Source organism: Pantherophis guttatus, chromosome 5 (assembly GCF_059756535.1).
Source record: "Pantherophis guttatus breed Tessera chromosome 5, ASM5975653v1, whole genome shotgun sequence".
Taxonomy (NCBI): Eukaryota; Metazoa; Chordata; class Lepidosauria; order Squamata; family Colubridae; genus Pantherophis; species Pantherophis guttatus.
Window position 1 is genome coordinate 99,635,785 of NC_142067.1, and position 14,772 is coordinate 99,650,556.

The 14,772-nt window shown below is 37.0% G+C and overlaps 1 protein-coding gene across 3 annotated transcripts in view; it reads left to right on the forward strand.

The window, feature by feature from the left end:
• The window catches only part of RASA3 (RAS p21 protein activator 3), a 140,928-nt gene that overhangs the window by 28,261 nt on the left and 97,895 nt on the right, over window positions 1–14,772 (forward strand). For 2 of the 3 annotated variants that reach the window (XM_034419257.3, XM_087895397.1), the window contains exon 2: window positions 13,156–13,273. In XM_034419257.3, coding sequence (XP_034275148.1) covers window positions 13,156–13,273 — 118 coding nt within the window. Of the gene's footprint in view, window positions 1–11,759; window positions 12,290–13,155; window positions 13,274–14,772 lie in introns of those variants that run through there. The other variant, XM_087895396.1, reaches the window with a different exon arrangement.

Here is a 14,772-nt window from a genome sequence, read left to right on the forward strand (position 1 = left end):
TGCACAGAAGCACGCACGCGTGGCCCCGTTGCAAAACGGTAGTAAAGGTAAGTAGAACCCATCCCTAGTATGATTCTACACAGAGGTGGTATTCAGCAGGTTCTGACCAGTTCTGGAGAACCGGTAGTGGAAATTTTTGAGTAGTTCGGAGAACCGGTAAATGCCACCTCTGACTGACCCTGCCCCCATCTATTCTCTGCCTCCCAAGTCCCAACTGATCAGGGGGAAATGGGGATTATGCAGTAACTTTCCCCTGGAGTAAGAAGGGAATGGAGATTTTACAGTATCCTTCCCCTGTCATGCCTACCAAGCCATGCCACACCCACTAAGCCACACCCGCAGAACCGGTAGTAAAAAATTTTGAATCCCACCACTGATTCTACATCAGGGGTGTCAAAGTCGCATCGTCACGTTTTTACATGACGTATTGCGACTTCCCCGCCCCCTTTGCTAAAATGGGGGTAGGCGTGGCCAGCATGTGATGCATCCGGCACATGGGCTGTGAGTTTGACACCACTGTTCTACATGAAAAAAATCTGATGTTGTTTCAAATCTTTGTCCTCCCTCCCTCCCGCTCTTCTCTCCCCAGAAAAGTGAAAATGTTACAGTGAAAATCAGCACTTCTAAATCTGTTCAAACATGTGTCTAGTTTATGAAAGTTATTTATCTAAATTATTATGCACCTTTTTAAGATGGATTATTTAGAGTTGTTTTATAGAGATAGAAAGCACTTACATTCAGTTTGCTCTGGTTATTGTATCTTCTTTCTTCTCTGGGGACGGTCTGCAACAATAGTAAACACAGTCCATGAGGGTTTCATCATAAGTGGTTTAACTGGAATATTTGGGGGGGGGGGTGTAATATAATCGGAAAAATGTAGGTATTCAGTACAATACTGAATTGCATATAAATAAAATTGTACTTTATTAGAAGTAATTTGATAGATGTACCTTGGCACATGCTACCACATCTAGAAGGGAGTTTGAGTGATGTTGGATGATGAAGTTCAGGCTTCAGTTTTCCAGATCCTTTTTAAAAACATAAGAACCATCATATTCTTAGCTTGCTAATGGCTGATCTTTTCTTTGTGACACAGAGCTGTTTATGCCTTACTGTAGTCTATATTTAGCAATCCTTTTAAAATAAACTAAATTGCAGCTTTCCTTGGTTGTGCAGACCATATGTTTGTTACAATTATATCCCAAAGTATGAATTTGTCTTTAAGTTGGCAAAATATATTTTTGATGTTTGATGTTCTGGAACTTTAAACAAGTAGCTTTCACATATTGCAGATATATTTCTAAGAAAGTAACAGCTCCTCACCAACTTCTTAGCAGGGTAGATGTGGATGTTTTGCTGGGTGTCCCACTTGGCTTTAATTTTACATTGCTTTCATTGTATATTTTGACTAAAATAGCAATAAACACCATGAAGAAGCTATGCGTAATGGGTTGGATCCAGCTATAGTTATGTAGTACGTCTATTGAAAGCAGTAGGAATTCAGCCCTATTTGTTTCAGAGGAATACAATTGTTTCTGAATACAATTAAGTCTAAATCATACCTTATTTTTAAACACAGTTGCTTTTCATGCCAATCTGTTTTTCAAGTCCTGGCTCCAAATTTATATTTGTCAATTAAAATAAAAAGAAGCAGAATAAATAACATACAACTTGACAGTAGCCATATTAATGAAACATATACATATAATTTTAATGACTTAAATACACACACACACACACACACACACACACACACACACACACACGCATATATACCATGTTTCCCCGAAAATAAGACCCTGTCTTATATTTTTTTGAACCCTGAAATAAGTGCTTGGCCTTATTTTCGGGAAGGTCTTATTATTTTGGGGCGCGTGGAGCAAGATGGGGCTCCTCTTGTCATCTTACCTGATTTCCAGCTCTGTGTTTAAATATTTTTGGGGAGGGCTTATTTTTGGGGAGGGGCTTATTTTAGCACATGCGCTCAAAAGCCCAATTGGGCTTATTATCAGGGGATGTCTTATTTTTGGGAAAACAGGGTATGTAAAGTAATTAACTATTTTGTATACCCATAATTCATGTACATTTATATCATAAGATAAAAAAAAAAGAATGGCCTGAGAGCAGAGAAGAAAGACAAGAATATGCCTTTTGTTATGTGCCTTCTTATACCATATAAATGTTCTTCAAGTCAATTTGATTTTATTTGTTTGTTTGCTTGTTAGATTTAACGGCGATCTGTTCTTCAGAGGCTGAAGGTGGAAGATACAAATTATATAACATTATTTTCATATAATTCATTTTAAAAAACTTTTTATTCCAGTTTGCAATTTGTCTTGTATTGTTGTGTATAATTTTGTATTTGCTAAGCATCTGAGCAGAATTGTAATTTTAATGTCCAGGGCTAACCTAACCTAATACCCTTGCCCCCTCCGAAGTCACCACAGTCCAGACACAAAGTGTGTATTCCCATCTTTCCACTAGGAAAAGGCTGTAATAGTGTGTTTCAAATATTTGTGGGTATTTCAAGTGTCATTCAAATGCTTTCAGTTTCCTTTCTTTTTCAAACCACTTCTTTCCCAAAGCAGGAACGGTTTGGCCAACAGAGCCACTTCTTCATATTTTAAACATTTACCTGAAATGTTGTTGAGGTGGCCTCAAGAACGATTATAAAAATTACAGCTTAAAAACACTTCATCAGAATATCACCCAAGACAATGTAATTTAGTTTATTGAAGTCAGCTATTCATTTGTGAGGTTTTTATGGTCAAGCTTATTTTTCCATGTTCCTGGCAAGCAATTCCGTTGTTTGCAATACAACAATGAATATAATTAAGCAATGGTAAATTACATCAGTTAAAATAACATTTTGTAGAGAGTCAGGGAGATGACCTTGGGGAAGGAATCCAGTGGCCATTAAGGAAATACCAGGTGCAGAAGAAACATATGTTTAGTCCAGGGAAGTGGGGGAGGAGTGTTACAAACATATTCAGACTACCCCTCCTTCCTGGGGTATAAGATGGAGCAAAGGGAAAACACAAACAGATTTACAAGGCTTTGTTATTAGAGCCTACTTCAATAAAGTGTAGCTCTAGTCTTCCTGTTTCTTGATCTGGCCCATCTTGAAGGGTTAATACAATACCAGTACAATGACAAAATTCAACCTAGCCCTTCTGCAGGGTCATACATGGGCAAAATAAGAAAAAAGGTGACTGTTTAGGTTTCACTTAAAATGAACCAGCAAGGACAATATTCCAAACTTATTTATCAAATTTATATGGCTACCCATCTCACATGAGTGGCATTCAGCAAAAAAGTATAAAACAATAGGCATGCCAAACACAGTCATATTTTAAAAAATTGAAAAACACAAGAGATTTGATTAGCAGTGGATCTACCTCAGAAGTTCTCTAGTCAGCTGAGATTCCCCCCAGGTCTGATGCTGAAGCCAAAACTTGAAGGACTTCTGAAAAATAAGGAAAGATGGAACTGAACTCACTTCATAACAACTTTAACCTAACCCAACCCAACCTAACCTAACCTAGATTGGTTAAAAAAAACATTCTTTTAGGCTACAAAGTTAAATTGTCACCATTCCGAGTTTGGCCAGCAAAGGAAGAGGCCACGCTGAGGGGTTCAATAGAAATCTTTACTGGACTTGGCTTGGCACGCAGTGAATCCAAAAAAAAAATATTTCTAGCCAGCATTACCGGCTTCCGGCGGCCAGCTGAAATAAATATTATTATCAAGTTATTACACAGCTATCTAAGTTATTGAACTTAGAAAATGGAAAGCCTTGAATGTGCATTTTTTGCATCCAATCTTATGCGTTAGACTTAAGAAGTGCTTTCTCTTTCATATGTAATATGGGAAATAACAATATTGAGTTACATTAGAATGGGAATTGGTAAAAGTGAGTAGATAATTCTACACACATGTTCACATAGAGCATTTGTGCATGCACAAGATGGGATAGGTTTGAGAGAGAATACCTAAATCTTCCAAAATCTCATTCCCAGTAACTGCAAAGATTCTTCCTCTATTCAGAAGGGAAAAAAATGTAAAGATGATCATGAAGCATCTTAAGACTTTGGAGGGTGGGGAGGATACAATATTAGAATCAATAAAAAAGGGAGAAGTAAATCAACTTAAATCTGAAGATGCTTAGTTGTTTACTCATTTGCTTTTCAATAGTTTTGTACTTCGCCATAGCTGGAATAATGTATTGCTAGAGCTGCATTGATTGGATGGGGAAAACAAACTTCAGTGTCTGACCTGGATAAAAGGTTTAATCAAGTTAAGCCTCAAATTTTATGCAAGTTCAAGTTTAAATTGATTTTTTACTTTTTTTATTAATTCAGTTTCATGCATTTCAACCTCTTTGCTACCTCATTCAAATTAACAAGACATACAATGAGATCAATGATATTAAGTTAACCTACCATCTAGATTGAAATTCTCTATGCCTATATTCATATAACTCAAAATTTATTTCCTCACTTTATGATATTGAAGAAGGAAAACTTCTTTCAGAATATTTGTGAATCAAAATAAGCTAGAATCTGATTTTTATCATCTTCAGTGTATTGGATGGTGACTCAGTTTTGGTTTGACTTGATTCTCGGATCTAGATTCATGCAATGTTTTTTTTTCCTCTCAAAAGTTCAAATTAGTCACTGTTTTGAAATTTTGTACAACAAATCACATAGCAGATGTTTGGTCCTTAATTTACAGTATGTGCTTTATTTCATCTGCCCGCTATTGTAAAACAAAAAAGACTGCTCACTTTTAAGGAACTGGAGAATCATGATTTTCAGTCTCTTTTCATGATAATATTTTTTCTGAAACAAACAACATGGCTTTGTATGTTTATATCAACTTTAATCTTTTTTAAAAAGTTTGCATTTATATTTACTGTATATTTATATCAACTTTTAAAACTTCTCTAATAAAAATAACTTTATAAATGTTACACTTCATAAGTTTTAATTACTGATTTCTAATATTTTTAAATTGAGGGGAAAATGTAGGCGAAAGAGTGGCAGAGCTTGGGGGCGGGCTTAAAAGAGGGATCAGCCTAGAATCCCTATGTAGCCACAAATTTTCTAAGTCCTACCCATTGTGAATTCCATTGACCCTTCTCTACTTTTAATAGCCTAATCATTAGTTGGTAATATTCCTGTACATAGGCATAAGCAATACATCTGTTTAATTGGAATTTCGCATGGGTCTTGGTCTTTTGTGTTTGACAGAAATTGAACCTCTTATTTTATACATGCATATATGAAAGAAATTCTTTTTTTATTCAGTGGGAGTTACTCCTGAAAATGTGTCCTGTTGTCATTTTCTTATCAAGTGTATGTTTGGCTATTGGTACAAATTAACATGTATCTTGGTGATACTTATTCAATCTATGTACAATGCACATGTGTATATATCCATATGAAGAATTTCTTTGTAAGGAATAAAAAATTTGAATGCAACCTTGTGTTTTAATACAAAGTATGGCGTACAATTCTATCCTTACAAGGATGTAGTGGTCTTATAAGTATTTCAGTCTAGATTTATGAGAATCTAATCGAGACCCTCTGATTTATCACCAATGCTTTATGGAGACTTGAAGTAGGATTTTCTTCTAAAACTGTTTGCATGTGCAGTTGCCTAAGATATTGGTTGAAATTAAATTGGTGGGAGCAATTCTTTAAATTTAATTTGCAAGCATTTTCTGAAAGGAGGTTGTGGCAAAAGAATTTCTAATTCCAGTCTCCAACAAAAACCTCCTTTGGTATCCTGCCTCACCTGATTTTATATTTAAGTGGTACGTTGAAAAAAATGTGCACAGATATAGTCCAGTATTGTTTGTCAGTGTGTCGGCCTACCTTGTAGAGGACCTAGTTAAGCAAGATAGCAGGGTGTGTCCTAAGGCTTTGATTATGGTGATTAAGGAACATTAGGGTAAATTGCTGTTGTGTGATTATTTTTGCCTTCCATAGCATCCATCTCTGAACAAGAGGAATAAAATGTCTGAGAGCTCTCCCCAAACTCCAAGACTGGTCATAAATCAAACATGATGACTTAGACTTTTGGATGTTTCCTATTTTATTTATTTTTTGTTCTTTATCCTAAAATAACATATTTTACTGGGTCAACGTAATCTGATTTTATCCTGATTACATACAGTAGTTTGACAAAGCAATTGGCTGCTGGTAATCTGAGGAAACACTGTAATTAAAGTAGGCCTTTGACCACACAACCTCTTACTAGAGAAATAAACAAGAGAAGCCTGTAAAATTCTTATCAGGCTCTCAAATGAAGTTTGATTAGTGAACACTCTTCAATATTCCAGTTTACTTTTCAGTTTGAAATAGAATTTGTCTCTTTTGGTGAAGATGAGAGAAGATGAATTCTCTTTTAAATAACTTGGTATTTTGCCAGTAATACGCTTTACTGCTTAACATGAGCTTGCTTACAGCTTTTTAAATGCCTTAAGAACTGCATTTTTTTTTAAGATTCTCGGAACATCTTTGATTTTAAAAAGCTGAAATAAGAGGAACAAGATCAAAATAGTAGATTATGGCCATGATGCATGTAAGAAATAGGTTAAGCTTTGTTTACTATATCCTATGGATAACTCCTAAGAAATAAGTATGATACATACACATCTGATCCATGGGGGTTATGTTTTTTATGCTCGCAACAAAGCAACTTTCTTCAGTGAGGACTGTACTTGCTAGTTATTGTAGGTACATTATTTCAGTGCTTTAATTCAGATAATGAACAGGAAAAATAAATTGAACACAAGATTATAATTTGAGCATCCTAAAATTCTCACCAGAAATCCAATTCTTGGTCTAGAAAGGCAATACAATAGTGTTGGATTATATAATCGCTATCAGTATTGTCAGTCATTTGGTCACAGATTAGACAAATCCATTCTGAAGTTTTTAAAGAAATAAAGTATATATAAGACTCAATAATTCCTGAAAGGAACAGTGATAGTTTGATATCTGACTGTATTCATCTGGAAGCAAAAGAACATAACAGTGGATAGTTATTTGGAGAAGTGACATCAGCTACAAGTCTATATGCTGAGGGGAGCAGTGGTAAGCCACCGCCTCGTTTGGAGGCCGTCTGCAGTTACCAGTTTGGACCTTTGACAAAACCAGCCTATCCCTTTTCTGACAACCTGCCTCAATGAAAAGGATTGGCAGCCCCCATTTTGCTTCTTTGACAGCTTCCTTTCAGAACAGTGAAATAAATTAGCTTATTTAAGATGAATATAAATTAGCATAGCTGAAAACAAATTAATAAATCCCATTTAATCAAGTATACTTTCTGAGTAAGCAATTAGAAGATTTCAGAGGTTATTTTGCATTGTTCTTCATAATTTAAAATACTGCTTTGTATTTTGCTGTCAGTTCTTTAAACAAAACAGAATAATTCTCAGTAACTTTAGTTGAAGTATTAGTTACATGTCTGGTGGACCTACGTCCATATATTTTTAGTTATTCTTTAGCTCTCAAAAGGTTCGAGCTCCGGACCTAATCCAGTAGTAACAACCCTAGGTGTGTGGGCGTGTGCTAACTGGGTTTATTAACCCGGACTCAGGCACACAAATGAGCTCCAAAAAGCTCTGGTCACAAAACAGATACAATCCAGAATTAAAGTCAGCACTGGGAGCATTTGCCTCCCAGCACGTTTATATAGGCAAGCCGCCCTCCGCTGGTGCAGGCCTTGCCCAGAAGTTGCTTGCCCAGCTCTGCATGGCTGCAGAGCTGATCATCGGGTGTCCCGGATGCACAGCTGATCATTGGGCATCACAGTTGCCTTGCACTGGCCGCCTCCCAGTCACACAGCTGATTGGCACTCCAACGGAGGTTTGCGCTGGTCGCTCCTTATAATTACACTTTATTTAAAAAAAAAACCTTTAATGTTTTCAATGATTGAAGTAACTAAAAGAAATTGAAAGAAAAAATTAGAAGACTTAATCCATTGTAATAAAAACTGTAAATAAATGCATGCTTTAGATTAGGAAAGGCATAGACAAATGCAGAACGTAACAATATAATTCATAAGCAGCACTAGAGAAATCCATATTTAGGAGTCGGACCCATAGGAAGAAAATAAACAGTTGCGACATAATAAACGTAAGATTGACATAAGAAAAGCAAAAACAATATTAAAAATATATATTGCTATGTTAACATTTAAACAATACAATAAAATTTAAATAGTGGTTGGAAAGTTGAAAATAAAGGAAAGCAGTGAAGGTTGAATTTATTTACAGTTTAAGGTGCAGGGCCTTTGGGAATACAGTAAATATTACTTTGTCCAAAATAAGCCATGAAAAAAAATGAAGGTTAGGATGAAATTGGAAATAAAGTAATCAGTGTTGTAACAGTTATGTCATTAAAGGAAAAGCTAAACATGTGAGGCTAAACATGTAATTTGGGGAGTGGGGAAGAGAACACTAATGGAATATGATGACAGAAAAATTATGCCCAGTGATTCATTGCAGAGGAAGTAGATGCTGTAGATAGATTTTTCTTTCTTCCAAAAGGACTTAATGCAGTGTATATTTAATTTAACAGAATATCCTATCCCAAGATGATGACTAGAAGCCTTAAAATGATTTAAGCAAATCAACAGAAAAACAATTTCTCTGTGATTTCTAGCAGAGATAAGTTATTTGATAACTTTGTATTTAAAGGTTAACATTTATAAATGTGGAGCAACCTGTAACACTCAGCGTAATGTTTGCAGATGAATGCCAAGGAAGTTTAAAAGAGAAGAAAAAAGGATGGGAGGGAGAGCTGCAATCTATCACTGACAATAATGGAAGGGAACGAGAGAAGAGCCTCTGCAAATGATGAGTTCAATTTTCTGATAAAAATGATCTGTCCTTCTAGCTGCTGAGTATGGTGGAGGATGTATAAAAGGTTATCATGGAGTTAGAGAAGAGGCAGAGAATAATACCCAAAACAATCAACAGGTTGGAACAATTCTACTGTTGTGAAAGTTTGTAAGATTTGGAACTTGGGGCTTCAAACATAGGCACATAGAGTCATCTAAAGTCACACGTTGTCTTAAGAAAGTGGATGGGAACATTTTATCTGGATCTCATAATGTTGTAACCTGAAAAAAGTGGAAAATTTGAATGGATAAAGGAAATAATTCTTCATATGGCACATAGATTATTCTGGTTGTTACAATAAAATAAAGAGATGGCAAACAACTTCAATGACTTTCAATGGGACTCAAAAAAATGAAGGATAATGCTATCAACAGCTGTTAGTCACAATAATTACTGTAAGATTCCCCCCATATCAGGATAATATGACGCAAATACTGGAGGCTGTGCACAAATAGCAGTGTGATGCTGTGCTCATTCGCTGCTTGGGTATTCAGTGGGTTGACTGCTTTGGGAACAAAGTGATGGATTGCATTTCTGCTTTTTCTTTACTGTGTTCTAATAGAAAAGCATAAAAGTAAATAGTAAAACCCAATATTAATATAACAATCTTATTGAAGTAAGTAGAGTGATTCCATGGAGAAAGAATTAAGGACTTCCTTAATGTTGCCAGTTTACACGGAGTAGGGCAGAAAGAGAGGAGGTAAGAACGTCCTTCTTCCACATTCCTTTTTTTTTTAAAAAAAAGCTTCCCTTCTAACAATATTTGTGGAAGGAAAAATAACTGCTTCTGTTAGATGTAGTTGCTAGGTCAAGAGAACTACAGAGTTCTGGAATTCAGGGGTTGAAGGTGTCCACCAGTTGTTCCTTGTAGATAGCCAAATGCACTTCCTTCCTCATTGTCAGTGATAAATACTAAGCCAGTGAGCTTTCTTCAGGAATGTTTCAAGAGAGTCAAGAGTCAGTGGACCAGTCTTTCTGCAACATTCTTCAGCTTCGCAGAAGCTATAAAATCTGTTGGACACTATTTATATCGATGCTAAAGTGTGTTGAATATAATCTGAATCTTCTGTGCTTCAGTCATCTTTTCCCCTATCTTCCATCAAGTGGTAAAAAAAGATGACAGACCCATTATTAAATCTAGTGAGATACAAATGAAGAAAATATTGTTGCTATTCATTCTGTTGCACAAAAACTTAAATAACAGAAAATGATTATCTGTAAAAAAAATACTTAAACCTGAAATCAGAATCATGCATGATAATAGAATGTTTTATTTATCTGCATATATAAAAATAGCATGCATGTCTCTGAAAATAAACTGAGAACATGAATGCTATGCATCTAATTAGGATGTTCCACTTTCTAACAAGAACATCTATTTGAAGTAAAAATCAAGATAGCAGTCCTGTAGCTTTTACAGTTGAGAGCAAGAGAGTGCAAATGCCAAAATGTCATATAAGGGAAAGAATAAGTTGGAATTCTATTTCTTGGTCCAACCTTATAATGCACAGAAAAGAAGAATGTAGGCCTTTATGCCTTATGTTAGTTTTTTTTTAAGGTAAAGATGATGATGAGATTAAAATGAAAAAAAGTGTGGAGAAAAGATTGCTTGAATGACCAGCATAATTTGTGTTCCAATAGAGATAATTACTTAGATAAGACTATTAAAAAGGACATTTTGTACATTTATGAGGCATATATTGTTCAAGCTTTCAAGACTTATTAAAAATCATTCCCCATTGTCAAATTGGTGGGGATGGGAGGGAAGAAGGAGAATTTTATGGATTTTTGGCAGGATACTGCTGTTGGTAGTTCTTCTGTAAATCAGAAAGGATCAGAAGGTAAATTTCTACCCATGCTTGCAAATTATCATGGTTAAGGTGATCAGAAACAAGGTATGAAATAGTATCTTTTGAAGCAGTGTACTTTGAAATTCTGCTGTTGAGGATAGCCTCAGTCTTAAATGAGGTAATCCCCAAAGACTGAAAAGACTGAAATCCAAAAATGGCTATGATCAAAAAAGCCTGACAAATTAAAGTACTTGAACGCATAATTCAAATCATAATAGCATTTATCCCTTTCAATATAATATTCAATCCCAGCTGTTTTCTGTTAGGGGGAATCCAATAGATAGGTCTATGCAGAAAAATGTAATCAATTGGCACATTAAAACTAAGCTTCAATTTTTAAGGAAGGGTGATTAAACTTCCCTTTCCTTTGGATTATTTCTCTTGCTTTATTTCTAAATACTAAGAATCCAAAATGAATGTGTAGTGATGTATGCAGTTACAGCCACATCTCTCACTATTAAAGGTAAACAAAATCTCTGCTAAGTTTTTAAACCCTATCATGCAGAGCCATCTGCACAGTGATTTAACAGCTGAAACCCTCAATTGTCCACTGACCTATTCATAATGTGTGCTTTGCCTGCCAACCTTTTGTTGTGTGAGAAAGCTGATTAAATTGAAGTTGCATCCAGCTTGTTAGTTGTGTCTTTGTGTAATTTCTGCCAAAAGGTAGCTTTAAATTAATGATTATTAAAATAATTGACAAGAGTAGTTCGGATATTGGATATCTATATTCTATTTATGATATTCATCCAAAATCTTTGTTTTCTTGATATGAAGGAAGTGTCGGTGTAAATTAAGCCTTTGTTTTTTGGGAATTCAATCAGTGGCATTGGAAGAACATTTGAGTCCACTGAATAGTTTTGTTTAGTTTTGAGAAACTTGAAACCTATATTACGTTTTTTCTAAAGACATTATGTCCAAATGCCACATTTTTGGTAGATGTACTATTTTTCTACACCAGTGTTGGCGAACCTTTTTGGCACCGAGTGCCAAAACAGGAGCACACATAGGGGGGAGCACCAGAAACCAGAAGAGCAGCTCCCTGGCGCACGTGTGGGAGCACCAGAAATCGGAAGAGCAGTTTCATGCCATGCATGTGCGCACTGGGAAGCTGAGCTTTTGGTTTATGGCGTGCGCTTGCACGTGGGTCACCTGGTCTTCCGGTTTCTGGCATGCATGTGCGCGTGAAGACCAGCTGGCCTGCACACATGTGCACCCCGGAACCCGGAAGAGCAACAGGTGACGGCTGGCGTGCATGGAGAGATGGCTCTGCGTGCCACTTCTGGCCAAAGGTTCACCATCACGGCCCTAGACTATACTCATAGAAATGGTAGATCATTCCATAATTTGTCACCTTTCTTATTGCAGTTTCAAGCTAGCATCAAGCATAACATTATGCAGATAGTGGTGCCACCTTACTCAATATAACATCCTCTCAACAAATGATTTTTTTTTATCAGTGTTCCACTTATTCTTGGGATCCAATGATTTCGTAGATGATACTATCAGAAATCTGCAGTAACAGGTAATTTCTTGATTTTACAGCATCTGTAAAATCATTTCATAGAACCACAAAAGTCCTAAATAGAAGGTGAACTAACCCATCTTCCCAAAAGTAGTCAAAGTAATTGGAAGAGCTACCGGTAATTTGAAATATAAAGCACAAAGTATAAACCAGAGTGTTTAGGTAATTTTCCTCTTCTCACTCCCATCCCCATCCCACTTTTGCATGTATAGCATGTGTGACTCACATACGTTTCCTAATTTAACATCTTCCTAGTACAAATCATGTACTGTACACCCACACACATATTATATCCACCACCACCACAAAATAGCAGGATTCCTGGCTGACAGTTCTGAGAGCTTGGAAATCCTGTTTAAAGGGAAAAGACCACATGTCCAGTCACATTTGCAGCCAAATTGAAATGGCTATGGAGACACAAGGCCCAGGAGTGGATGGGAAGGTAGCACTTCCGTGTGTCTTTCGATGGGCTAATTGCAGCTGAGCTGGTAGCTCTTTTCACATGGTTCACTTTGAGGCATCCAAGATTATCTGCATGGGGATTTTTGTATTGGGAGAAGAAGGAAATCGTGAAACTTGGAACAACTAAGGGTGGCTCTGGGCTGGGGTTAAGATGGAGACAACATCATGTGAAGATGTCCATCAAACATGGTTAGCAAATAGTTCGTTTTCTTTATGGCCAGCAGGATGATATCCTAGTTTCGTCTCTTAGTTTTAAAGCACTCATAAAAGCACCCTTTAAATGTATACTCCAACTTGAGCAAAGCATATTGCACATGTTATGATATATTCACTTGAAATATCAGTTTATGAGATGAATATCTCTCAGCTGTATCAGCACTCAATGTCTTCTTTTTTGTCTTTAGGGGAAGCTAAGAATCTTCCTACGTATCCAGGGCCAAACAAAATGCGGGATTGTTACTGTACAGTAAACTTGGACCAGGAAGAAGTTTTCAGGACCAAAATAGTGGAGAAATCACTATGGTAATATTTCACTGAATTTAAATTATTATTTCAGCATTTGTATCTTAATTTAGTTTAGGCACAATACTGTGTTTTGTGAAGTGAGAACTGTCATCAAGCAATTTGTAATATATATATAATAGAGCACAAACATAATGCAGAATGCTCAATAAAATCAACAGTTCCCTAGCAACTTTATTCCTCCAAATGTTAAAAATCCTCTGTTATATTTAGTTTTTGTTTTAATATATTCTATGTATGTACATTGCCTTTGCTCAGGAGCTTAAGGTAGTATACAAAATGCCATTCCTTCCTCCAGTATTTCCCTACAATTACATCCCTATGTGGTAGGCTGGGCAGGTAGAAAGTGATTGGCCTAGAGCAGTGATGGTGAACCTTTTAGGGACTGAGTGCCCAAACTGCAACCCAAAACCTACTTATTTATCACAAAGTGCCAACATGGCAATTTAATCTGAATAATGAGATTTGGTGAGGAATTTCAATCACTCTTTCACAACTTGACTTCTCCCTGGTGGCCCTGGACTTCTTTAATAGCACAACTCAGGAATAATGGGAATGTAGTGCACTAGCATCTGGAGGGCCATCACATCCTAATCCCTCCCTCCCTCCCTCCCTCCCTCCCTCCCTCCTTCCTTCCTTCCTTCCTTCCTTCCTTCCTTCCTTCCTTCCTTCCTTCCTTCCTTCCTTCCTTCCTTCCTTCCTTCCTTCCCCCTTCCTCTGATTTCACCTTTCTTCCTTTAATCCTGTATATTATGGTTAGTTAATGTTTTTATGGTTATTATGTTATTGTTAGTTAAAGAATGCTGTGTATCTTAGAAGCTCTCAGCAAAAATAACAGCAGCTGTTGTTTGTGGCTGAAGCTATCCCAGGCTGTTATTTACACACACACACACACACACACACACACACACACACACACACACACACACACACACACCTATTTTTATTCCACTTTCTCTGGGTTCTTGGAAAAGGAATGGGATCTTTTCCCCATCCCCTTCTTTAATAAACCCTAACCCCCCCATGCAGCCTTTTAGCTACTATTGTCCCACCTTGCTTCCCCCTTCCCCTTAAAACAAGGCTAGAGAAGAAAGCCGGGAAGAGGGAATCTAAGGGGGAGGGAAGAAGAGACCCAGGCAGATCCCTCTCTGAATAGCCTCCCGCCCAGATTTCAACTGATTTCCTCTCCGATTCTTCGATGAACAGACCTCACCCCACTTTTTGGACTCTGGACTGCTGGGCCTTTATTTTTCCCATTTATTGGGGGAAATTGGATTTTTATTGGGTCTTCCCCCCACCCCACGCCAAAAGGAAAGCCAGATGGGCTTCTCCTCCTAGAAGCCCCCCTACCCTTCCCCCTGCTCCCTGCTCTCTTCCGCCTATCCCCTACTCAATCCCATTTCAGGACAGAGGAGAGTACACTGGAAACACATGTTGGGGCAATGTGGGAGCACGCCTTCAGATGCTCTGGCGCTCGGCCCGCAAATCATCACGCTCCT